Raw genomic sequence first — 23987 nt, forward strand, 5'->3', positions numbered from 1 at the left:
ACGAAGGTCCATATCATATGAATATTTATAATATTCAGATATATTTTTCCCATGCCTGATATATCAGATAAGATATATCTTATGGAAGTTGAGTTTTGAACTCCTATAACTTCCATGTAACTTCTCCTAACTGCTATATTTATTTTATATAAATATCTGGAGAAACATCTGAAGAATACACAGAGAAAAAGAAAACAGGCAATTGATGGAGGCAATCAACTTGCAGGAAACCAAGACATTTCACAGGCTTACAATTCTACAGGAAATTCTCAAACATAGCAACTTGAGAATTTCATTCATCTTCTTGTATCCAATAAGATTAAATCTTGAACCTTGTTGCTTTATAGAGGGAGATTTAAAGCTTATAGGAAAGTGATTACACGCCTGAAGATATCAAATGATCCAGTTTTTGTTCCCTGTTGTATTCTGTATTATTGTTGTATCTCAAATGTATTACAGCTTACAAGCACGTTTTCCAACAACCACCGCCACCACCACATATTTGTATATGGGTGTTTATGTCCTTGAAAACATATTTCATTTCTATTTCTTAAACCAACAAAACACTGTAATATAATTCTTAAAGTCTATTCCTTGCACGAACCAGAATACAATTTCTATTATATTCCTTGCCTATTTCATTCCTTATGGAATAACATTTCTATTATCTCAAAATTCATTCTGTGAACCAAACGTGTTGTTAATGTCTTAAATAAAACAAAATGTTTAGAGAATTACAAATATCGTGTATTTAAAAGGGAGGTGGCATGCAACAACATTACCAGTTGACCCTGATCCATTATATAAATATCGGCTAAGGCTTGTGACGGATCAATGAGGTCACGTGGCAATTGGTTAGGGCATGAGTGGTTGGTTAGAGTACAGTCAACAACATAGGTGTTACACGATGGCCCTATTTGGTGAGAGTTAGTTTATTAATTAATTTTGACTTGTTTGATATTACTAGCTATTTGACTTGATTAAATATTAAATATAAATATTTGATTATTTTTTTTTAATAGTTTATTACTTTAAAAAATTGCTCAAAATAGTTTTTTCGACAAACACCTTTCTACAATCAGTTAATGCTATCAACTAAGTCAAATTCAATAACTTAATAAATTAATAGCTATTTACCAAACACCCCAATGTCATGTAGTGGAAGAAATGTGCTTTTGTGGGTCTATGGATAGTAAAACATTGCTCTAGTTTAACTATATAAAATGTGTGACGATTTTTCATAGTAGTACATAAGAAGTATTATTTGAGTAGCAAAGATATGATTGCAAACCAAATTGATTATTATATTATTCAATTTGTAGTATGAGGTCAAAAGGATACTCTAATATTTGTCATCTCATTTAATCACTGTTCATTTCATTCTTCTATTTTGTAGACACTCTTACTCAATTTATGTTGTGTCTTGATATGAAAAATTATTAGTGAAAATTTTTAAATTATAGTGTATTGTAACTATTATAGTTTATTTATTATTTTTTTATTTTGGAAATTTCATATCAAAATTTAAAAGTGTTACTTTATCTAAAAACTGTACTATTTCTCAACAAAAACAAAAACAAAAAAATCCATCCCTTACTAGTGTATTAGTTGAGCTGACAATGGATATAATATATCATAATTCATATAGTTGGCTATTCATGAATCATGGGTAGGGGTGGGTAAGTATGTTTCGGGTTGGGTTATCAAATTGAACAATACTAAAACCACCAAATTTGATATAAAATGATTAAAATTTTTGAAAGTGTAAATTTGTATCACATATAACAACACATAATATGTTTACCAGATACGGTGTAATCAGACATGTTATGAACGGTTGTATCTAATACAAATTGACACGATCTAATTATTACGATCACGTACGAATTTAAATATTTGTACTATATTGCTCTTGTGCCACCAATTACATAAGAGAGGTAAGTATACTAAAAATGTCATATGCTATGAGTTCGATCAAGATAATGTTATCGATAATCAAACTCGCGACATGTAAGAATCATATTTCACATGCTTAACGACATTTTTTCAAGTGTATTTAAATATTTGTAGGTGATGAGAAAAACATGCAACCACTTATTATTTGAAATGTGGTGCATTGACAAACATCACTCATTTATAATAACTCATAAATTCGTAAATCACACTAGAAAATTTTATCTTACTCAATCACCCTTTTACGATAGAGTTTGACTTGGTCCGCACGTGTTTAGCTCACTGGTTCAGTATGCAGTATTTATGGAAGAGACCAATGTTCAAACTTCAATAGCAACAGTGTGAAAATTATGTCCAAAGTGGACAATTCCTTGTGTGCACCGACATTTGGCATTGTCTGAGAGAACCAAAGTGGACAATTCCTTGTGTGCACCGACATTTGGCATTGTCTGAGAGAACCAAAGTGGACAATTCCTTGTGTGCACCGACATTTGGCATTGTCTGAGAGAACTAATGGAGATTATACCTGGTGTGTACGGACGACCTACGATCGGGCAGCATCGTATGGACCAGGCCCGTTCAGCCCAATCAGCCCAATCACCGTCATCTTCAGCTCCTACCCGATCGCCCTGCCCCGGATTGTTGGCCCCACCACCATCAGAAGCCGCGACACACGTGTTCGGCTGCATGTTTACCTGTGCATGACTGTCACGGAGCACACTGTAATTAAGAGGTTTCCGGTCACGTTATTAGACCGGTCAACCTATCATCCTATTGCATACTTTTATATGTTCTATTGAGCTGTGGGGCATTGGAGTTGGGAATTCAACATTTTGGGAGAAGATAGAGTCTCACTCGACATTGCATCCACTTTCCAATTTGATTGCTTCCATTTGTTTCCCGTCCAAGACCTGTGGCGACCACGGCTACAAAATGCCAATCAAAGCTCATTCCGTCACGTTACTCTTTCCATGTGTGATGTGCCACGCTTTTACCAAAACCGGGCATGCCTTACGTCACTTTCGCCTTCTTCTCCTCTCGAACATACTCATATTCAGGAAACCCATGCCTTGGTATCACAGCTCATAACTCACTCTCCTAGATTTTCCGGTTCCATTTTGGCTGTGAAAGTTGCTGGCTTGTGATATGGAGTCGTTGTCGGAGGCGGCGTCGGGGGCGGTGGGGGCACTGGTCAGCACCACCATATTGTATCCTCTAGACACTTGCAAGACCAAGTACCAAGCTGAACTTCGTCTTCCCGGTCAAGCCAAATACAGGTTCTTATCTACAGATTTTCTTCTCCCTTTCTTTCCGTACTGGGCCCCTCTTTTTCGGGTCTGCTTAGATATATTTTTTTTTTTTTGGGTATTCTTGCACTTTTTCATTCTTCCCTTGAGGTTTAATTGCGGGATAAGTGATTATATCATGAGAATTTAAGTGCCCTTTTGAAGAATTATGCTATCTTCGCTAGAAAAATTGAATCTTTGATTTACTCTGTCAATTTTAGAGTAGGAAGGTAGAACCTTCAGTTATACTGTATTTAGTTTTGTGGTAATCCATGCTTGTCTTAAGAAAAGCTTAGTGACTTGTTCCATAAATGGTGATTTTCATGGTGGGAAGTTTGAGTGTTTGATATGATTCTGAAAGTTGTGATAATTGTACTGATCCCATTTGCGTTTTAAGTGAAGATAGTAGGAATAGGTGAGTGTGATAACTGATATGAATGCCAATATGCACTATTAATTGCAGAAAAGATGGTTTTTAATATGCCAAGGGGTAAATGCCGCACACTATAATTCATATGAAGGCAGTGAGTGATGATTGAATCAAAAGTTTGGGGGCTTTTCAAGTTTTACTTGCCTGCAAAGATTATCTCCTGTTGTCAATCTGATTATATCGCTACTTTGCTTTATGCACAGGAACACAACCGATGTCTTTTTGGAGGCCATTGCAACCCGGCGAATTCCTTCACTATATCAGGGTCTTGGGACAAAGAACTTGCAGTCCTTTATTTCACAGTTTATCTACTTCTATGGATACAGCTACTTTAAGAGATTATACTTGAAGAAAAGTGGTTCTAAATCTATTGGAACAAAAGCTAACTTAATCATTGCAGCTGCTGCTGGGGCTTGTACTGTCATAATAACTCAGGTGAATTATATTTGATCATTTTTTTCTCCCAAGTTTTGGTCTGAAATAAGTTATGCGCCAAAGGGGTAGGAGGGGAAGAAGGGGAGTTGGTGAGGCTGGTGAACGTATGCATCAAATTCCTAAGTTGCACTGTATGTTTTTTGGGTTCGACTGCAAGGTGTCATGAGTAGGCCCTATCTATAGGAGACACTTCCTTTAAGCCCGTACCCTACTCAGACTAATCCCTGTTCGCACAGGTGACAGGACCGGCCCAATTAAGGGACAAAGTACTGGCCATATTGGTTTTTCCATATGAGAGGGGGTTTTGAACTCTCGACCTCTCTTAAGAGTGTACGGCCACTCACGCCAACCAAGCTGGTTTAAGTCTGCATAACTGCATTGTATGTTGATATGTTTTGTTAGTGTCCTTGTTTGTCTTTACCTTCATAGAGTTCAAGTTGTTTCTGTTATTTCAGCCGCTGGATACAGCATCTTCTCGAATGCAAACGAGTGATTTTGGGAAATCCAAGGGGTTGTGGAAAATGCTCACTGAGCGCACTTGGAGTGAGGCATTTGATGGTCTAGGCATTTCTCTGCTCCTCACTTCCAATCCATCTATCCAGGTATTTATATAGTTCTAACCATCTTTTTTTTCTGCTTGGTTAATGGAGCTTTTGAGTTCACATGTTTGCTAGATTTGAAAAAAAACATGTTCCTTAGATATAACGATTGACTTCATTGAGGGATTAGAGAGAAAAATTTGTCTCTTGGCTCTCTCTTCCACTCCCCATCTTTTCGAGCCATGGTTGTTGATTTCTTGAGTAGTGGTAGTGGGTGATGGTAGTGAGAATTGTATTTCTTGCAAGAGTTTCATTTTTAAAAATTATCTGTGATTTGGGCTATGATGGGTATTTACTTTAATCTTTGTACTATATTGGGGCGTGATTTATATAGCTGTGCTTTGTATTATCTAAATCAATGGAATAAAACATTTTCGTCATCACTACAAAACAACATAAGGCTAAAATGATTGACATTAAAACTTCTAGTACAAGGTTTTATAATTTCTTTGGAAAAATATTAAGAGGATTGGGTTATGTTTCTTGAATGACTGGAACTATAAGTGGAATTCTGCTACTGTGCAGTATACAGTATTCGATCAGTTGAAACAACGGTTGCTGAAGGAAAAGATGAAAAATAAGAGCGGTGCAGATTCTTCCCCAGAAGCTCTTTCTGCATTTTCTGCTTTTGTGCTGGGGGCAGTGTCAAAATGTGTTGCAACCTGCATTACGTACCCTGCAATAAGGTAAATGTTATTTTTTCCTGATAAATCAGCTTATTTTTATTCTCCATGCATTTATGGTGTTGCGTTCTTGGACTTTTATCTAAAAACAACGAAGGTTTATATGTTATATGATGACATTCCTCAAGATTCAAGTTTTCGTAACAGTTATTAAAGCATAAATTCTGAACAGGTGCAAGGTGATGATTCAGTCGGCAGAATCAGAAGAAGACTCGAAAGATCCTGCTGACAAAGATCAAGCTCAGGCCCGGAAAACAGTCTCTGGTGCGCTCTCTGCCATTTGGAAACGGGAAGGCCTGCTAGGATTCTTCAAAGGCTTACAGCCTCAAATCCTGAAGACCGTGCTAAGCTCAGCGCTGCTCTTGATGACAAAGGAGAAGATCTCGAAGACCACATGGGTTGTAATGCTCGCGCTGCAGAAATATCTGGTAACATTGCCACGGGCCAGACTGAAGAACGCTTAAAAGTTAAAACAAACAAGTTCTTATAACAATGGCTGCATATATGCCAATCCTCGTAAACTAGGGGCTATTCGCTATCCACAAAGACAATGACAATGGTGTGGTTTTGACTTGCAAAAGACGCGAATAAATCTGATAGGAAAGGTGCAGATCTAAGGATCTCACCCTCCAAGAATGTCTTTTTTTCCCCTTCTGTCATGAATCTTAGTTTCTGCTGTTAGACCATTAATGCAAGATAATAATAAGACCATACTGGCATGTAATGATGCATTTCTATGGCTTGTATGTAACATTCTTTTATGGTTCAAGGAAGAAACCAAAAGAATATTCTTATTGCAAATACAAATGCCATTACAAGGACTAGTCTGCAAAATTATTGATTTTTCTCTCAGAAAAAGTCTTTCAGATGAGACAGAAAAAAAATTGGTGGACTCAATTGAATATGGATAACATAGCTTTGTCCTCCAATAGCCTGCAGTCCATGTAAGCAATGTATTGTATCACAGAAAAACAGCCTCAAGGCTCAAACCATATGTATAGTCAAGTGATTTCCACTTAAAAAACTTTGCTTTCTTGATCTCCAGCAAAAATGGCAGTGACAGCCGATGGGCGAATCGCCCTGTTGGCTGCCAGGCAGCTGCGTGAAGGGGCTGCAATGACAGTAAGCAGTTGCAGGTTGAGTGTGAAGTTCTGCAATGGAGAGTTCATGGGGAAGAAGATAAAGCTTAGGAAGTTTCAGCAAAGAAACGGTAGCAAGTACAATGTTGTTGCCAGGCCGAGGGTGAACATGTCCCTCACTACTGATGTTGCAGGTGAGGCTAAGGTGAGTCCTTACATGTTTCTTTCTCGGTTTCTCCTAATGGAACAGATTTTCCTTGACATAATCACGTTGAACGAAAAATTTCAGTTGAAAGGCTTTGAGACGGAGAAGACGGATCCAAGAACAGTTGTGGCGATTATACTAGGAGGGGGCGCTGGCACCCGCCTTTTCCCTCTAACCAAGCGTCGTGCCAAGCCTGCTGTAAGTGTTGTAGTTACTGCTATTTAGTTATATGTGCTGCACCCAATGGGGAACGTTCCATGAGTGCTGAAATTTCAGGTTCCGATAGGAGGAGCCTATAGGCTGATTGATGTTCCAATGAGCAATTGCATCAATAGCGGGATAAACAAAGTCTACATTCTCACTCAGTTCAACTCAGCCTCGCTTAACAGGCACCTTGCACGGGCTTACAACTTTGGCAGTGGCGTCACGTTTGGGGATGGCTACGTGGAGGTCTTAGCAGCAACGCAAACACCCGGGGAAGCAGGTAAGAGATGGTTCCAAGGTACTGCAGATGCTGTCAGGCAATTCCACTGGCTCTTTGAGGTACCAACTAATCTGTATTTCGTGTTATTAATTGCTCGTTTAGTTTGTAAAACTGTTGTTCCGAGGATTTTAACAGTATGTACAACAAGTTCTCGATTATAGGATCCAAGAAGTAAGGATATCGAAGATGTGCTCATTCTATCTGGTGATCATTTGTACAGAATGGACTATATGGACTTTGTTCAGGTAACCATTAATCATATTCACTTGCCAAACTAGATTATGTTTTTAGAACACTGAAACATCCATTTCTCGGCAGAGCCATAGGCAAAGCGGGGCAGACATTACCATTTCCTCTTTGCCAATAGATGACAGGTAGAATCGAGAGCGAATATCAGATTTAACATGTATTTGCAGTTTGCTTTACTGAGCCTTTTCATCATTTTCGTGATAGACGCGCCTCAGATTTTGGTCTGATGAAGATTGATGATAAAGGAAGGGTGCTTTTCTTCAGTGAAAAGCCCAAAGGAGATGACTTGAAGGCAATGGTAATCACTAATCAGCGTAACTGATGATTCTTGAAAGAATTTATTTCAATTGGACTAATGCATATATATGCAATTCTTCAGGCTGTAGATACTTCGGTTTTGGGTCTTTCCCAAGAGGAGGCTAAGCAGAAACCGTACATTGCTTCGATGGGAGTTTATGTCTTCAAGAAGGAGATACTTCTGAACCTTTTAAGGTAAGTCTCATTCCTTGCATTGACTGGTAAGAAACACAACAAAAATGTTGTCTTTTAACCTCGTAAAACAGACACCAATGGAACCCGTTTTGGTTTATTCAGATGGCGTTTTCCAACTGCAAACGACTTCGGATCAGAGATCATCCCTGCCTCAGCCAGGGAGTTCTTTATACAGGTCTGTGCCACTTGGAATGATCTTGATGTTCCTCTTCGGGCTTTCGCTTTGTTAAAAATTAAAATCCAAGAACTTTCACTATAGTGCTCGGGATGATTTGCAGGCTTATCTATTCAATGACTACTGGGAAGACATTGGTACAATCAGATCATTCTTTGAAGCAAACCTTGCCCTCACTGAACATGTAAGTACTATATAGGATATAGTAATATACTGATCTTAGTACAATTCTGGGAGAAACAACATTGTACTTTCTTCATTCAGCCACCAAGATTCAGCTTCTATGATGCCGCAAAGCCAATATACACATCGAGGAGGAACTTGCCACCATCAGCCATCACTAACAGCAAGGTCCAACGCTCTCTAAACCCCCTGTCTCAACTAAAAGTTTAAATTGATACCGAGACTACATGCTTATATTAAGATATATATCAGACAATTATTTGATCTGATGCAAAGCCATGTTCTTTCTGCAGATTGTTGACTCCATCATATCTCATGGTAGTTTCTTGTCAGATTGCTTCGTCGAGCACAGTGTTGTTGGCATCCGGTCGCGAATCAATTCGAATGTTCATTTGAAGGTTAGCATACTTTAAGATACATCAAGAAACACCATGGCACCATTCCTTTTTGCTGCTATGTTGCTCATCTATTTGTGGAAACTGTTGCAGGATACAGTCATGCTGGGGGCAGATTTCTATGAAACGAGCGCCGAGATTGACTCCCTCTTAAAAGAGGGAGGAGTGCCCATTGGAATTGGAGAAAATTCAAGAATCAAGTAAAACAAACAACCCAAATCTGTTCTAAGCTTTCCCAGATCATAAAGGCCTGACAAAAACATTACAGTTCAATCTGACATGGCACTTGTGCCTGATTTTCTGCAGGGAATGCATCATTGACAAGAATGCTAGAATTGGGAAGAACGTTGTCATTGCAAACTCAGAGGTAAACCCCATTAATGCATGCAGCTTAAAGATCATGATAATGGTGGGGGAAACCTAGCCAAGTTGTTCACACGGTTGACTTAATAACTTCCGGTGGGAACGGCCTATTGGCCTTCTTGGTTTGAGCCAGTCAGCTAGCTGATTTACCTCCTTGTGGTCCTTTGCTGGCTAGGATCACAATGCGGGGTTTACCGAGTGCACATTTTCGGATAGTGACTGCGGGTTTCCCTCGTCATCCACAAAAAAGATCATGATAATGGTGGGGGCAACCCAGTGAAGTTAGTCACACGGTTGACTTGGTAATCACAAGAGTACAAGTTCAATTTCCAGCGGGAGCGGCCTATTGACCTTTTTAGTTTGAGTCAGTCATCTAGCTGATTTACCTCTTTGTGGTCCTTTGCCGGTTAGGATCACAAGACAGGGTTTACCGAGTGCACATCTTTGGATAGTGACTGCGAGTTTCCTCGTCATCCACCAAATTTCACTCACTGCTTATTTTCTGGTGTGTGTTGCAGGGTGTACAAGAAGCTGACAGGACTTCAGAAGGATTCTACATACGTTCAGGTGTTACTGTCATATTTAAAAACTCAACCATCCCTGATGGATTGGTCATATAATCATATGCATCATTTCAACTGGATCTTCATCTTCTTTTCCCCTGATAGAGCATTTTAAGCATATTGTAAATTTTGAATGTACTTCGTGTCTTCATTGTATTCCAACTTTATTCTTTTTGTATTTTTATACATATTATATTGGCATGTTAAAGTTTTGTAGGCGTTGGAAAAGTAATTTCTTTTTGGGTGATAGAGGAAAAACCACAATCACTATACCCACCACAGGTTTCTTGTCATCAAAAAGAAAAAACTTATTGTATAAAGTAATTAGTTATAATTTAAGAAATTCATCATAAGGGTAATCAATTTTGGATTTTCCTTGAATTGTTAAAGTTAAGTTTCAATGCTTATATATAATTATTCTTACAAAAGGTTGAACTCCAATTCTAAGGGCCCCTGCTACCCTGTCTAACAGAGCATCTGGGAGGATGTTTATATATAATTATAATTAGTTAGAACATGCGCCAATTAATCAATGTGTGTGAAACTAAAGCGATCCCATCACTATAAGTTAAAAAAAATATTGTATAATATGATTTTTATTGTCTACAAAAATAATCTTAGTGTTTATTGTAATAATAATAAAGATAAGGAAATTGGGAATATGTTTTGGGTGGTCGATTTTATTTGCTGAGATCACTTATAATTTAAGAGATTACTTTTTTATATTTAAAAAGATCACTCATAATTTAAGAGATTACTTTCTTTATGTTTGAGGAGATTAATTTATACTCCGTAATTAATTTTGACGAAATTTACTTTTCTAATATAGACCAAATACCTTAAAAAGGGATTGTGAATGGTTTGGAACCTTTTCTTACTCTAAACAAAACGGTATATTTTTGCAAATTTCCTTTTATAGTATTCTTGATTACCAATCAGTAGCATAGAAATTAACGTCACGTTTAATTGAAGAATGACGCTTGGAAGATAATAAAGGGAAGGAAAGTCTAACTTGGACGGCGGGGTACGTGTAAGACGGATTCGCACTTTTTCTAAGGCTCCTTTCTTTTATTCTATTTGCATTCTACTACTTCACATTTCAAACATTACCAAATAACCCCATGCGGCATGCATACAATAAAAGCAAAAATAATTTCTCCTAATTTTCATTTTTTTTTTGTGTTTAAGTTAATTAATAAAAATTACCCAGCACGTTGTGCTCATATGACACATATATAGCTCTCCTTAAAGGAATGTCACAGAATTGAATTTCAATGGTAGGGTATTGACTCTTTGGGCTGCAACAGATAGAGAAAGTATAGAACATATATTACCCTGTAATAGAGTACTAAAAAAATTAATTAATAAATTGAGCAAATTTCACTTTTAGTCTTTAACTCTTATGACATTGTCATCTTCTTTTTTAAACTAAAAAGTCAAAAATTAATGGTAAATTACTGCACAAGAATATAAACAAAACCCTCAAATCACACACGAAAGGTAAACTGTACTACACTAAGAAGACCTCCTATAACAGGTTCGACTAAGAACTAAGTTTTTTTTTTTTTTTTTGGGTGTCATTTTTAAAACCTAACCATGATCTCTATTAATACTTCAACAACTCCACTATACAATTTAACTCTACTAGTAAGTCTCATGACTCATGATCACACCTACTCCTAAAAGGTCCACTCAAACTCTCAAAGTCTACCAACCCTTGTCTAACAAAAGTACTTTAATAAAAATGTTTTTGGTCTTTTCAGGCAAAACGTTGAAACTTCAGGGGCCTATCGAAATTCCCATAGAACAAAACGCAGGAAAATAATTAAATAATTGAAAAAAAAAAAAGGAAAAAGAAGAGTATACTTGATAGTCACTACTAGAAGAGTTGATTGATTCCAACAACCGTCTGAACGGGAATCGGATTAATTTCCTGCGCGTTCTCCTTCGCTCCATTATTCTTTGCTTTGACGTTCTACGCACAGCTTTCTCTCTCTACACTTCTCTGGTACGCTCTCTTCCTCTCTCTATCTCTATATATGTAAACGCGTATATATATGTATATAAAAGGAATATTTGGACTGACATTGTTACAGTAATCAAAATGGCGAGTGATCTGATTCTGCCGTCGGAAAGTCCGGCGTCGATCATCTACGCGTCCGCACCGTCGTCGTCTTCGTCGTCTGCAACTGCCGCCGCGGACGATGGCGGCTTCGAAGACGGATGCAGCATTTGTCTCGAGCCGTTTAGTTCTAATGATCCTCCTACTGTATGCTATCTCAGTCTCTCTCTCTCTCTGTCTCTCTATAGACATGCGGTACATCGTAGACAAATAGATTGAAGCTACATTGCTTAAAGTTCCAGCTTCAGCTGTTTGATTCTCTTCCAAAGTTGTTTATATACTTGTAAGATGTATATACTGGGAGTTTTGTTTATACTCTGCAGTTTAGGTTATGCAAATTGAAGATGTACTGATATTAGCAGGGTGTGTGTCCGAGCATATGGTTTATTAGGCTTTCCCTGGTTAGGATGATTGCTGTTCTGTTAATTTTATTTTAGGAATTGTAGTTGATTTTATGCAAAGCTAATTGAGGTTTGTGGAGTCATGGAGCTTTGTTGTCTAGATGTCTGTGTATCTTCAAGTGGATAAAGTATATGGGGTTTTGATGCGTGATCCAAGTGAATATGTTTTAGGTAACAAGGAAATTTGATGGATTTTTTGGACTTGAGATAATCTATAAACAAAGAAGTAAGAGGAAAAATTAGAATTTGTAAATATTCAGGGCTTGTTTGCCAAGAAGTCAAGAACTATGGAAGGCCATCTGATAGTCTCAACTGTCAAATAAAATTCCATGGATTCATTGATGGTTCTGTAAACATCCCTTGCTTGATATGCTTTCTTGGTCTTTTAACCTTCACTTCATTGTATGGATTTCACTGGTCTTGTTATCCTCTTCTACCCACATAACATAGAGTAAATATTGATTATCATGTGGATTGTGGTGATATTTTCTTATCTGCCTTGCATTGGAACTCTGATTATTTACTATGTTTGCATTATATGGAGTTAATAGTTAGCACCAGATTTTTGATACCGTCTTTTCTTTTCCAGGTCACCAAATGTAAACACGAATATCACTTGCAGTGTATACTTGAGTGGTATGTACACAACATTGTAATGGTCATAATTTATTTTAAGATCAATTTACTCATGCATATTGAGCATTATTTGTTATTGTTCAGGTCTCAGAGAAGCAAAGATTGCCCTATTTGTTCAAGGCAAGTTTTCTTGGAAGATGCTGCCAGGTACTCAAACTCTTTGCAGCCAAACAGACCACTCACCACTGTGCTTAAAACATACTAGCATTTTCTCGATTAGGAATTGGTTGTCAATAGTTTTTTTTTTTTTTTATAAATATATTATTATAATCTAAGTTCTGTTAAAACGATTTTTTATATCCAGCCAAGAGCTGCTGGCTGCAGTGGAGAATGAAAGGAATGCAAGGTCAAGGTGCAGTGTGCGATTTGCCCCTGAAATTCATGAAAGCAACAATCTGGATGAGGTGGTAAGATTTGGGCGAATAGACTGCACCTTGTGTTTACCATTGCTGCATTTCAATTTTCAACTGACTTGGTGTTCACTCTCCAGGAAGATTCTGAGTTTGAAGAGAGGATTCTGCGGCAATTTGCAGCTCTTACCAGCAGAGCTCGATCTATTAACAGAAGGATAAGACAGACGTCTTCAGGAGTTGGTCCTGCACAGGTTCTTCCTTCTGCTCCTGTTGCAGCTGGTTCAATTATGCATCAAATAAGTGATTCCTCAGAAGAGTCTCAATCACCAGTTAATGAAATTTTTGGGAGTGGTCTACCTCCTTCTGGAATATCTTCTAGTACTGTTGGGCCACCATCATCTTTGTCTGTCTTTCCATCTATATCAAATGTATCCCCCACTACTGCAGCATGTGGAGACAGTTCAGTTAAGCTCAGGTATTAGCTGCAACCTCCTACCCTGATTGAAGCTTTCTGCTTTTTCTGCTCATTTTCATACTATTTAGAAAATTTTCAGTGAATCACCGCCTGAGAATCCCCAGAGATCAAGCTCATCTGAGTTGCATGCTTTCTCAGAGTCCATAAAATATAAACTCTCTGCTGCTTCAGCCAGGTAGGGGACTTTCAATTTTATTTTTATCATTTGAAAATTATTTAGTTTTTAACTGAGAGTTCTAATTATTGGTATCAGGTACAAGGAAACATTCTCAAAGAATACACGAGGTTTTAAGGAAAAATTACTTGCTCGGAATACGACTGTCAAAGAATTTGGCAAAGAAGTACAGCGGGAGATGAGTGCAGGCATTGCTGGTGTAGCCAGAATGATCGAGCGACTTGATCTTAGCTCAAAACGTGGTAGTGCTTCTGGTCCTTTATCCAGCGACACAGTGGGCACCTCAAGCTTTGCACATTCAGGAAAATCAGTGCAAGGGAGTGTAAATCCTCATTTTCATGACGAAAATAAACGGGAATCTGCAAGTGAAAGGAGTTCCAATGTAACCCCTTTAATCTGCACCACCATTCCAGATCAGACTGAAGTTTCTGTTCAACAGGTATTTAAATTTTAGATAACTGTTCTGCAATATACTTTGTACCTTGGGAGGCCTCCTTATTTTTCATTATCGTTACTGCCACTGAAATAACCGAGTCTGCTATACATCTTTCTCTAAAAGGTTCTTCATATAGAAATGGCCTGATACACTGCTACTGGTACTTTAATGTTCTTCTCTTCAGCAAGAACCAAAATGGATTTCTAATATCGACACTGCAAATTCTATAGGAGTGTTAAGTGTATTCTAGAGGATTAATTGTGAATATCAGAAAATATTTAGTAGCTTGTTCATCATAACTGCCAATTTCATGCAGGATCATCAATGTTGAAAATTAGTTTAAAATATCTCCTTGGTAATAATGTTTCTGAATATTATACTATCTGAATTTTTGATTTCCCATATTGCTCTTTCATATCAGGGGAGAAACTGAACATCCGAGGCTGATCAGTCAGAAGTAAAGATGTTTTCAGAATAGATTCCTTGCCTGATGATGCTTCGTTAAAACTTAATTTGCAAGTGACTGAAGAAATCAACGCAGCCATTCAGGTTGGCGATTGATTTGCGTCCTGCATTGATTGCTTAGAGCCTCGGAGATATATGGCCTAGTGAGACTAAATATTATAACTACAAGTTCCGGTATTCCTTTATTTACTTGAACCTACATAAGTTAGATAAGTGTCCATTATCTTAATTAATGGATGGAGGAGTTCAGAACATTAGTTTGTTGGCTTTCCGCACCTCTTTTATTCTTCTCTCTCTTTTCCCTTTGGCAGCCTTTCTTCCCACATTGCGTAAGCTGAGCTCTAGACTGAGCAGTCTGATTCTCAGTAAATAATTTTAGTTGCTAGAGCGCAGTCATAAATGTGGTCAGTTGCTATCACTTGTGAAGAATGTTGTAAATTTTCCGCCAAAACGTTTTGCTCGTCAGAAGGACTGAAGGAGAATAATATGGTCGATTGCTATCAATTTTCAGTTTATTTTAGATACTCATTTGTTCTCGTGAAAGCTATCTACTAGCCTTCTCGGTTTGTGTCGGTCAGTTATTGGTAACTTAAATTGGGCTTTCTAACCTTCTCAGTTTGAGTCGATCAGTTATTGACAACTTAAATTAGTTTACCTCATTTTGATCCTTTGTCGGTTAGAGTTACAAGGACAACTTAGGTTGGTTTATCTCCTTGTGATCTTTTACATGACAAAGCGTACCGTAAAGTCATACAGCTAAGAACTATAACTAAGGTTTCACATGACAATGGATAAAGCATGTTCAGTTAATTAACCATAATCAACAAATTACAGGGTGGTGTGTGAACTCCACTGGGGGCAATAATACATGAGATGAGATAAAATAAATTAGTACTCCGTATTTATTTGGTGCCTCCGTAATAAGTGTTACACGGTTTCATATTCAAGAAGGCCCAGCATAACATTAAACTAAAGACTGTATGGCAAAGGTTTCACATAAAGCATGACTAGTAATGTATAAAACATGTCCAAAGTCCAAACATAACCAATAAATTATAAGTGATCTTTGAACCCTATCTAAAAACGAAATGGCACTTATATATATAGATGGCAACATGGCGGGACAGCAGGGTAGAGAGTATACACTCAGGTTCCCGTCTCCGAAACCCTATCCCCAATCCGTCCCGACCTATTCATGTCCCCATTCCCGTCGGGGGATAAATTACTGCTTATTTCCTGGGTGCCACTTTTGTATGATTGTGTACCAATTGCACTGGAAACATAGAGCTGCAATACGCATAATGCCAGCCAAACAGGCCTCTACAAAAGCCATAAGGAACGATGTTTGAGGAGAGAGACCAGCAGTAGCTATGGAGAGAAAGAAGCCCTCCAGGTTGCATGCAACTGAAAAGCTTCCACATTTTATGCCATTCAAACTTTTCTTGGCAACTTCTTCAGCTTTCATAAATGCACCAGAAGAAACAGCTATTTTACTCGTAATCTGTGGCCTCCTTTTCATCTCTACAATTATTATTTGAGCTGAAATCTTTGAGAATATACATAATATATAGTTGTTTTCACAATATGTTTAAAGTATGTTTTCAAACGAACCTTGAGCTAAGGCAGGAGTATGAGTGTGTGGAGGAAATATTAGTGAGACATGAATGTTGTGTGCAATAACCTCTTGCTGCAATGCTTCTGCCATGCCCCTCAGCCCAAATTTGCTAGCTGAATAGGCTGTATACCCATAGATGCCAACCTACAACAGATTATATATATGCAAATCACAAATGATCATAAAGAAAATAATATATTTTGTGTGAGACCGAGATGTATAATACAGAGTAATTTTTGAATAAAATGTAATAACTTTCTATATACTTATAAAAAATATTACTAGTCTAGTGAAATTGCAACTTATTCTATTTTGACGTTGTTAGTTTGGTAATCACAAGTTCTAAATTTGACTCCAATGGAAACAGCTTATTGTCCTTCTTGATTTAAACTGGTCGATCAGTTATAGACAAGTTAAGTTATGTGATTTACCAATTACACATTCGATCAGTTATAGACAAGTTCTTGAATTCACGGGATTAATTTGTTCCGCGTCCATTCTTAATATATCCATCACACCCTTTAGTAATTGTTAAGGAGTACAATTTTTTTTCTGTCACCCACCAAAAAGAGAGAGAGAAGATCGGAAATATACCTGGCCGGCCTGAGACGACATGATGGCAATTGATCCAGGTCCACGGTTCGCCGGCCGGCTGATCATTCCCGGCAACGCCGCTTTGATGAGATGAAAAGTCCCTGTCAAGTTCACGTCAATCATCACCTTCACCTCCTCGACCTCCTGATCCTCCAGCTCCTTCGATGCATACACTCCGTGATTGCAAACCAGAACGTCAATAGGCCCAGCCTCCTCCACGGCCCTCTTCACGGCGTCGTAGTCTCTGACGTCGGCGCTGAACGCCGTGACGCCGCAGCCGGTGGCGCGCAGTATCGCGTGCTTGGCGTCCTCGAGCTTCCCGGCATTCCGAGCTAGTATGGAGACCTTGGCGCCTTCTGCGACGGCTTGGAGAGCTAGAGCCAGGCCAATGCCACTGGAGCCTCCGGTGATGAAGACGTGGCGGTTGCTGATGGGGACTTTCACGGGACGCGGCCGGACGATGAGGTAGAGGAAGAGGAGGAGGGAGAGAGGGAGAAGGAGAAGAAGAAGAGAGAGGAGCGCCAGAGAAGAGTTCGCCATTGATGGAAAGCTTGAGGTCTAGTGGGAGAATGGAGGCTTATTTTCAAGTTGATGACTTCCTCGTACTTTGCAATTTTAATTAATATCTCTAATATGATAAATCAACAATATATTATATAATATCTCAAATAACCCCCAATCAAGTATTCAAGTTATCTTAAAGCTGGTTGGCATGGGTTTAGCTCAATAGTTCAGTGGACAGTATTTGAAAGAGGAGGGAGCGTTATGGTGTGGACCCGTGTCTACCATGCGCATGGTGAACACGGTGTAGATTCATAATTTTTATATTGTAAATTTATAAAATTTATAATGTAGATTCATAATTTTTATACTGCACATTCATAATTTATGTACTGTAGATTCATAATTTCTATACTGCACATTCATAATTTCTGTACAGTAAATTTATAATTTCTATATTGTAGATTCATAATTTCTATACTGTAATTTTATTTTGATTGGACGGTATTTCGGAAACAAAAACATTACATTACTAAAATTGCTTTTAGTGATGTTTAAAGGAATTAAGGCCTCAAAAGTCTTGCTAATTGAAAAAAAAAAAAAAAAAAAAAAAGTATAAACAGGTAATTTATGTGTAGCTATCGTGATAGCAATGTGTCAATAAAAATTTTAAATGTTATTGTTTCGTGTAACTCAACGATTAAGTAACATTAGTGATACATTAACATGTCTTAATAATACAAATATTGGACTTTACCATTATTGTGGACCAAAATAAATATTTGCGTTTGATTAATATAATAGAGATATTAATTTTCGGGTTTGATTTAAATTGTCTTTTGAACTCTTCCGTGGCAATTCATCTAGATGACTTTGTAATAATTAAAGTGACAAGTAATTTGACTACCCTTAATGCACCTTCGGAATATTAATGTAATTCTTAAAATCGGATATTATAATTAAATATAATCATCACATAATACAGAAATTTAGTATTAAATTGTTAAATTTTAAAAGATTGAGTATAAAATTTAATACTAAATTACCAATATTTCATTATTTCAATATTTAAATACAATTATATTTTATATAACGTATAAAAGTTTAACTTTCTTTTTACCTATTAGTTTTTTTTTTTTTTGGGTGAAAGAGAAAAACCTACCACCACTACTCTACCTCACTTCTATGTTATAGAAAAAATTTACACATGAAAAGTAAATAACACTATGGAAACCTTATACAACGAACTTAATTGAACGGGTATTAACAAGAATCGAATCGAACTCGTAATCTTCAGTACAAGAATCATTAGAAATTGCACACCTGCTGGGGCGCAGTATGCTACACACTGCAGTTTTCAACAAAGTGTAGAGCGTTTCCTTGTCTCTCTCCTCTCCACATCATCTTTTTACTTAGAAAAGTTCTCTCCAGAGATACCCTAAAGACATCTAAATTTAAGTTCATAGAATCCATCAAATTCTCACATTATACTGATGAAATTACTTGGAGAAATCTTGCAAAAATGGAAGGGTTCGCACATTACGTCTTGTCAATTACTGCCTTTTTTGCTGAATTGAGATCACAGAGTAGAGTGTGTGTATGAACCTGCAACCAAAGAGCTCAGCGAGTAAAGACCAATGCAGAATGACAGTTACGCCCCACCGGCCATGTCCATGTCTGTAACGCCATCGATGCCTTTGAAAACCACGCGTAATTTTCTCAAGCATGATTGCTTCTTGTCACCCTTCCGAGCCATGCCGTTAACATGGATTATATCTCGGGGAGTCTTATCCATGAGATCAAGCAATGGTAAATCCAGATTTGATCGAGTCATTTCTTCCAGCACTTGAGGCGCTTGCATGTAGAGATTCTTCCCTCGATATGTCACACTAGCTCTAGTTAGGAGCAGCTTAGGATGATCTTCAAGCATATCAATGAACTGTTACAAAATACAAGAATTTGAGATACAAGATCAAGTACGTATGCACATAAATAACCACCCCCACCCCCCTCCCACCTATCAAAAGCATTAAAAAATAATAATTTTTTCATTGACGACAACAAACATGACCCTACAGTGCTGAAGTTCTGGAAATTGATTTCTCTGCACATCTAAGAAAATTGAGACCGCTATTCGTTTTTCTTGAAACTTGTCAGCTCAAAGTTTTCTACACAATAATGAACTCTAATTCAAAAACTTCTGGAGATGGACTAATTTGATATAGTTAAGTGCATTCAGAACAAACCGTAAACAAGATACAGGAGTATATCAGAAGTAAACTCTAACTACTCCTAACATATAGGAAAGCTAAGTCAAAACAGTTACAATTAAATAATATAACATAACGCTAATAATAATAATACTAACAAAGAAGGTGTTGATCACGCAACTTGCAGATATCATGACCCATATAGGCAACTGGACCAATTATTGGCCACTTTTTAAAATTTTAAGAAACAGCAATTAACCAAATCAATAATATATGCTTAACAATCAAATCAATTTAGCAAGAACTTTATATATTTTAACATTTTTAAGTAGAGAACCAGATGGGAGAGGACCTTTTTCAGAGTAACTGAAGGTTCTAGCTCAATAAGAACACCAGGACCACAAACAAGACACTCTGTGTCCTTCTCAAACTCAGTCACTTTGGTGTGAAGGCCTTCGACTCCATTATACCTTGAACACATTAACTGAAACACATTAGTCAACAGCCCTTTTGCAATAAGAGAAAAAGAAACTCGTATAAATGAAATCAAAGCAAAATAGCAACATTGCATTTCTGCAAGTACTTTGAATATCAAGAATCAGCATAGCACCACAGTGTTATTGTTTAATCATGAATGAGAATTGATAATATATGCATACGATAGCTTCTTACATTCTTTACCTTCAATTCTAAAGCATAATGACGCACAGACCAAATAGGATATGCAATATATACTACAGGTAATATTCATATGGAACAGAGAAAATACAGGAATAAAAATTAAGATTTCCTCCAGATCAGAAAAACATTCCTTTCCTTATATTTTCCACAATGGCTCAAAAACAGCATTTACAAGTACAGATCATTTCTTGAAACAAGGGAGGGTACAAATCAGCTGACACCCTAATGCACCAACAAAGTTTGTTATATTGTCATTATTTACTAATTTTAAAATATCTAAGCCAAAATCATTGCTTCAATTGTTAGAGCATAGTTATAGAACTAGTAATCTATAAGCTGTCTCGGAGTAGGCATACGTTAAATAATTAGACAATGTTTTGCTGCATCCAGAGACAAGTTTCAAGGTTTCCAAAGCACAAGCAGCCGAAATAATAGCATTTGTTGATGCTATAGCAGGTATGATATTTTTCACAACACCCTGAAATAAACAAAGAAAAAGTCCAAGAGGTAAGGACTGAGTAAACAATTATGGAGGTATAGTAAAGCTTAAATAGGCAGGGAAATTTCCTCTAATTGCTGAATGGGGATAGATGGTTTAGGAAAGGAACTGCAATCTATAAGATATCTAGAGAAGATTCAAGACTCCAAAGCATAAGTTGAGTACTTTACCTGTGTCAAAGAATATGTAACTCCTGGAATTCCAAAAAGCTCTGCTCTCTTGACAGCCTACAGAAATGAGAAATAAAATTGCATGCTCCAAAAATGATATCTTAAAATTCAAGCAGCAGAAGTGTTACATGAACACATTTTCCATTGCATTTGGAAAGAAGATGATTGCTAACCTCTGAATAGACCCATTGCATGTGTTCAGGATTGTCAGCATCAAAACTTTTGCCACTATGAGCCTGCAAGTGAGAGTGTAGTGCCAGGAGATAAGCAATCAAAAAATTGCCCTGAAGAGAAAGGACAAGTTGATAAAAGATTACCTCATCCCATTTAATCAAATGTGCATACTCAATACAATGAGCAGCAGTTCTTGGTGTCTCTGCAAGAGTACATAAGGGAAATTTCACTTGTGGAGGAAAAAGCCAAATTGTGCACTCAAAACATGGAGTGACCCCTGGCTTTATAATCCTTGCATGCCCTTTGAATCCTTCAGTCCCACCATCCACCATGGGTTTAATTGTTTCTTCTATTGGGTTGTCATCAGAGTCGTACTCTACAGTTAACCACCAAACCAATGTATGTCACATAAACAAAGACAAAAGTAGTCCATTTCCAACTGTCAAAATAATCATACAACTATAGAAATCATTTTCCTGCAACTTGTTTTCTTAAGCCACCTAAACTTTTATACCTAACCAGCCTAAGTAGTGCCTGGATAAGGATATTTGACAAATATGTCTGTTGGTGTGCAAATTATACTTTACACTAAAATATCTACAATCTCAAAGCAGCAGGAAAGGAAAGGATGAATGAGAAAATGCTTCTTATATCCTCAATGACCTTCATTTACCATGAATTTCAAAGGCAGATGCTTTTGAAAAAGAATTAAAAGTAAATTTCAAGAGCTGATGCAAGGGAAGTGCAAAGTTTGCAGGTAGCAGCAGATATGACAAGAGACAAACCTAGGAATCCGCAGGCCACAGCATTTATGTAGCTCCGAGCCTCCACAGAATCAAGGCCAAGAACAATAATGTGGAAATCACTATAGAAGCTTAATGGTTTATCCTCAATTCGGCAGAAATGTGGTATGATATTCACACCACTAACTCTTTCCATCACTCGCTTTGCAGCAACTTCAGCCTTTGGCTTCCCCACATCTTCAAGTCTACAGTGGATGATCCATGAGAAGTGTTTCTAAAAGAAGTTAAATTTTGCTTTAAAGTGTTGGCAAGATTCAAGAACATACCACAAGAAAGTGTGGTTGAATCAGAATATTAACAGGTTATCCTTTGCTCAGTGGTGGTTAAATTTCAATTACTCAGAAAGTGAAGAAAAAAATATATCCATATATTCAAGCTACAACTTGAACTTAACCATGCCTAAGTTGTAATAACATCAGACAATAATAAATGAACAGAAAATTAATCTCAAAAAAATAAATAACAGACAATTATTCAACAATTATAAGTCCAATTTGTAATAAAAGAAATCATACAAGTGTGTACCTGAAGAGAAATTGGCGATTGAGATTGGTGACTTCGATTCTGTCCATATCAATCACCTCAAGGTTTTGAAAACCCGATAGAGCCAAGTCCTTGAGCAATTCACAACCCAATCCACCCGCCCCAACCACCAACAGCCTAGCAACCTCCTTGATGTCATCTCTCAGCTGCAACGAGCAACAAAAAGGTATTACATGTGTACTTACCCTGCGAAGAACTAAATGCAGTCCAACTGTTTGAAAAAATTCGCAGGAGAAAGACAGCGAGAAGGGTTTTAAAGTGCAAGGAACTTACCTCTTCCCCGGGCTCGAAAGCTGGCCCGACGAGGTGGCCGGGTCGGAGAAGGAGCTTGTCGAGGTCGCGCGATCGGCTTTGGACGGCGGAATCCGCCATTGATGGAGTACAGAATTAGTATCGAAGTAGCAGAAGGATGTATGGTTTCGCGTTTATTGGGTATGGTGGCTTGTGGCTTACGCCGAGCGCGGTTAAGGGCTTAAGCAGTTAAGCTGAGCCTTAAGCTTCAGGAATTATTCTGCTATTTAGTATTTAATAATAATAATAATAATAATAATAATAATAATAGTGAGGTTAAGATTATATAATTATGCAATAATTATAATTTTTAAAATGGTTAATTAGATCCCTTGTCTTTGGTGGTAATTTCAAATTTAGTCCCAGAATATCGTTTTTGCTATTTAACATCCCTAGACTATTGTTTCTGGACACTTGTAGTCCTTCTCATGACTTCTGAGGCGGGCTGCCGCGGCACTGCATGCGTACGCACAGGTGCATCAGCGTGCTCCTCGACAGCAATCGGTAGAAACAGATGCAAAAATTCCTTGTGCTCGGCCGCGATGCTATGTCGATGCCAGGTACCAGCAGGCCACCGGGGAAGCGACATACGGAGTGGTATTACTCAGACCGGACGACTCGTTCAAGGCGGCAACAAATGGCAAACTACTGGGTTCCTTCTCACCCCTTATGGCAGAGGCACTCGCTTGCAAAGAAGCTCTATCCTGGCTCAAGAATCGAGACGAGTTGGATGTGGACCTCCTCACGGATTGCTCAGAATTACGAAGCTCCTTGCACACTAGTCCTGCGACTATCTTATCTTATGTTGGGATGGTTGTGGACCAGTGTCGGGCGACAATAGTTCTATTTAATTACTTCTCATTAAATGTTATTTCTAGATCAGTTAATTTACATGCTCATACTTTAGCTTCAACTGCTTTTGATCAGAAACATTCTTTGTATTGGGACTCTGTCTCTCATGACTTTATTGCTTCGTTCATTCATTAATATATGCCTATATTTTGGCCTTCAAAAAAAAAGTTGAAATAAACAACGAATAGGTTATTTGATTTACGAGAAAGTTTATCATCGTTACCGTGTGTACAACATAAAGTTCGTATTGTGATTCTAACCGGCAAAGGACTACAAGAAGGTAAATTAACCTAAGTTGCAAAGTGCTCATAGTTGACCGGTTCAAAACAAGAATGTTAATAGACAGTTCACATGAATTAATTAGCATATTCAATTGTTTTTTTTCGAGTTTAAGTGTGTCAAAAGTTTTTCTTTTAA

At 37.6% G+C, this 23987-nt stretch overlaps 5 protein-coding genes across 7 annotated transcripts; 3 read left to right on the forward strand and 2 right to left on the reverse strand.

Moving 5' to 3' along the window:
• The first annotated feature begins 2896 nt into the window (after positions 1-2896).
• On the forward strand, positions 2897-6187 carry LOC109175763 (peroxisomal adenine nucleotide carrier 1-like). The gene is made up of 5 exons (XM_019325114.1): positions 2897-3230; positions 3873-4104; positions 4560-4706; positions 5229-5389; positions 5559-6187. Exons 1-5 carry the CDS (start codon positions 3100-3102, stop codon positions 5848-5850), a joined length of 963 nt encoding a protein of 320 aa, XP_019180659.1. The 5' UTR covers positions 2897-3099; the 3' UTR covers positions 5851-6187.
• A 154-nt stretch (positions 6188-6341) lies between these two features.
• On the forward strand, positions 6342-9787 carry LOC109175755 (glucose-1-phosphate adenylyltransferase large subunit 3, chloroplastic/amyloplastic). Its single transcript, XM_019325103.1, has 14 exons — positions 6342-6670; positions 6755-6868; positions 6947-7213; positions 7316-7399; positions 7473-7528; positions 7608-7701; positions 7783-7895; positions 7998-8070; positions 8174-8254; positions 8335-8421; positions 8547-8651; positions 8742-8848; positions 8955-9015; positions 9530-9787. Exons 1-14 carry the CDS (start codon positions 6437-6439, stop codon positions 9629-9631), a joined length of 1578 nt encoding a protein of 525 aa, XP_019180648.1. The 5' UTR covers positions 6342-6436; the 3' UTR covers positions 9632-9787.
• Positions 9788-11453: 1666 nt separating this feature from the next.
• Positions 11454-15180, forward strand: LOC109175759 (E3 ubiquitin-protein ligase RHF1A-like). Of its 3 annotated transcripts, none has more exons than XM_019325107.1 (9): positions 11454-11582; positions 11671-11843; positions 12687-12733; positions 12818-12880; positions 13038-13137; positions 13224-13561; positions 13641-13736; positions 13815-14175; positions 14594-15180. In XM_019325107.1, exons 2-9 carry the CDS (start codon positions 11679-11681, stop codon positions 14603-14605), a joined length of 1182 nt encoding a protein of 393 aa, XP_019180652.1. In that variant the 5' UTR covers positions 11454-11582; positions 11671-11678; the 3' UTR covers positions 14606-15180. The 3 variants fall into 3 exon arrangements, with proteins under 3 accessions (XP_019180652.1, XP_019180651.1, XP_019180653.1); XM_019325106.1 differs by having other exon boundaries at positions 11455-11582; positions 13038-13140; XM_019325108.1 differs by lacking the exons at positions 11454-11582; positions 11671-11843 and adding an exon at positions 11869-12644 and having other exon boundaries at positions 12709-12733; positions 13038-13140.
• Positions 15181-15388: 208 nt separating this feature from the next.
• LOC109175760 (3-dehydrosphinganine reductase TSC10A-like) lies at positions 15389-17980 on the reverse strand. Its single transcript, XM_019325109.1, has 5 exons — positions 17960-17980; positions 16847-17407; positions 16249-16396; positions 15864-16158; positions 15389-15550 (listed from the first exon to the last, which is right to left on the reverse strand). The coding sequence occupies exons 2-5, from the start codon at positions 17384-17386 to the stop codon at positions 15526-15528; spliced, it is 1008 nt and encodes a 335-aa protein (XP_019180654.1). The 5' UTR covers positions 17387-17407; positions 17960-17980; the 3' UTR covers positions 15389-15525.
• Positions 17981-18585: 605 nt separating this feature from the next.
• LOC109175758 (NEDD8-activating enzyme E1 catalytic subunit) lies at positions 18586-22911 on the reverse strand. The gene is made up of 9 exons (XM_019325105.1): positions 22701-22911; positions 22410-22573; positions 21867-22069; positions 21225-21457; positions 21081-21143; positions 20908-20964; positions 20595-20716; positions 19910-20027; positions 18586-19286 (listed from the first exon to the last, which is right to left on the reverse strand). Exons 1-9 carry the CDS (start codon positions 22797-22799, stop codon positions 18999-19001), a joined length of 1347 nt encoding a protein of 448 aa, XP_019180650.1. The 5' UTR covers positions 22800-22911; the 3' UTR covers positions 18586-18998.
• Between the last annotated feature and the right edge of the window lie 1076 nt (positions 22912-23987).

Source organism: Ipomoea nil, unplaced genomic scaffold (assembly GCF_001879475.1).
Source record: "Ipomoea nil cultivar Tokyo-kokei standard unplaced genomic scaffold, Asagao_1.1 scaffold0688, whole genome shotgun sequence".
In the NCBI taxonomy this organism is placed as follows: Eukaryota; Viridiplantae; Streptophyta; class Magnoliopsida; order Solanales; family Convolvulaceae; genus Ipomoea; species Ipomoea nil.

Coding starts and splice junctions, on each gene's coding strand:
- LOC109175760 (XM_019325109.1), bottom strand. CDS start 17,386: ATGGCGAACTCTTCTCTGGCGCTCCTCTCTCTTCTTCTTCTCCTTCTC. Junction 16,397..16,846: donor TGTCGTCTCAGGCCGGCCAG/GTATATTTCCGA, acceptor AATCTGTTGTAG/GTTGGCATCTATGGGTATAC. Junction 15,551..15,863: donor TGGCACCCAGGAAATAAGCA/GTAATTTATCCC, acceptor CTTATTACGGAG/GCACCAAATAAATACGGAGT.
- LOC109175763 (XM_019325114.1), top strand. CDS start 3,100: ATGGAGTCGTTGTCGGAGGCGGCGTCGGGGGCGGTGGGGGCACTGGTC. Junction 4,707..5,228: donor CTTCCAATCCATCTATCCAG/GTATTTATATAG, acceptor GCTACTGTGCAG/TATACAGTATTCGATCAGTT. Junction 5,390..5,558: donor ATTACGTACCCTGCAATAAG/GTAAATGTTATT, acceptor AATTCTGAACAG/GTGCAAGGTGATGATTCAGT.
- LOC109175758 (XM_019325105.1), bottom strand. CDS start 22,799: ATGGCGGATTCCGCCGTCCAAAGCCGATCGCGCGACCTCGACAAGCTC. Junction 21,144..21,224: donor ATTTGATTAAATGGGATGAG/GTAATCTTTTAT, acceptor TCTCACTTGCAG/GCTCATAGTGGCAAAAGTTT. Junction 19,287..19,909: donor CTTCAGTTACTCTGAAAAAG/GTCCTCTCCCAT, acceptor ATTTTGTAACAG/TTCATTGATATGCTTGAAGA.
- LOC109175759 (XM_019325106.1), top strand. CDS start 11,679: ATGGCGAGTGATCTGATTCTGCCGTCGGAAAGTCCGGCGTCGATCATC. Junction 11,844..12,686: donor GTTCTAATGATCCTCCTACT/GTATGCTATCTC, acceptor TTTCTTTTCCAG/GTCACCAAATGTAAACACGA. Junction 13,562..13,640: donor GACAGTTCAGTTAAGCTCAG/GTATTAGCTGCA, acceptor GAAAATTTTCAG/TGAATCACCGCCTGAGAATC.
- LOC109175755 (XM_019325103.1), top strand. CDS start 6,437: ATGGCAGTGACAGCCGATGGGCGAATCGCCCTGTTGGCTGCCAGGCAG. Junction 8,071..8,173: donor CCAGGGAGTTCTTTATACAG/GTCTGTGCCACT, acceptor GATGATTTGCAG/GCTTATCTATTCAATGACTA. Junction 8,255..8,334: donor ACCTTGCCCTCACTGAACAT/GTAAGTACTATA, acceptor TTCTTCATTCAG/CCACCAAGATTCAGCTTCTA.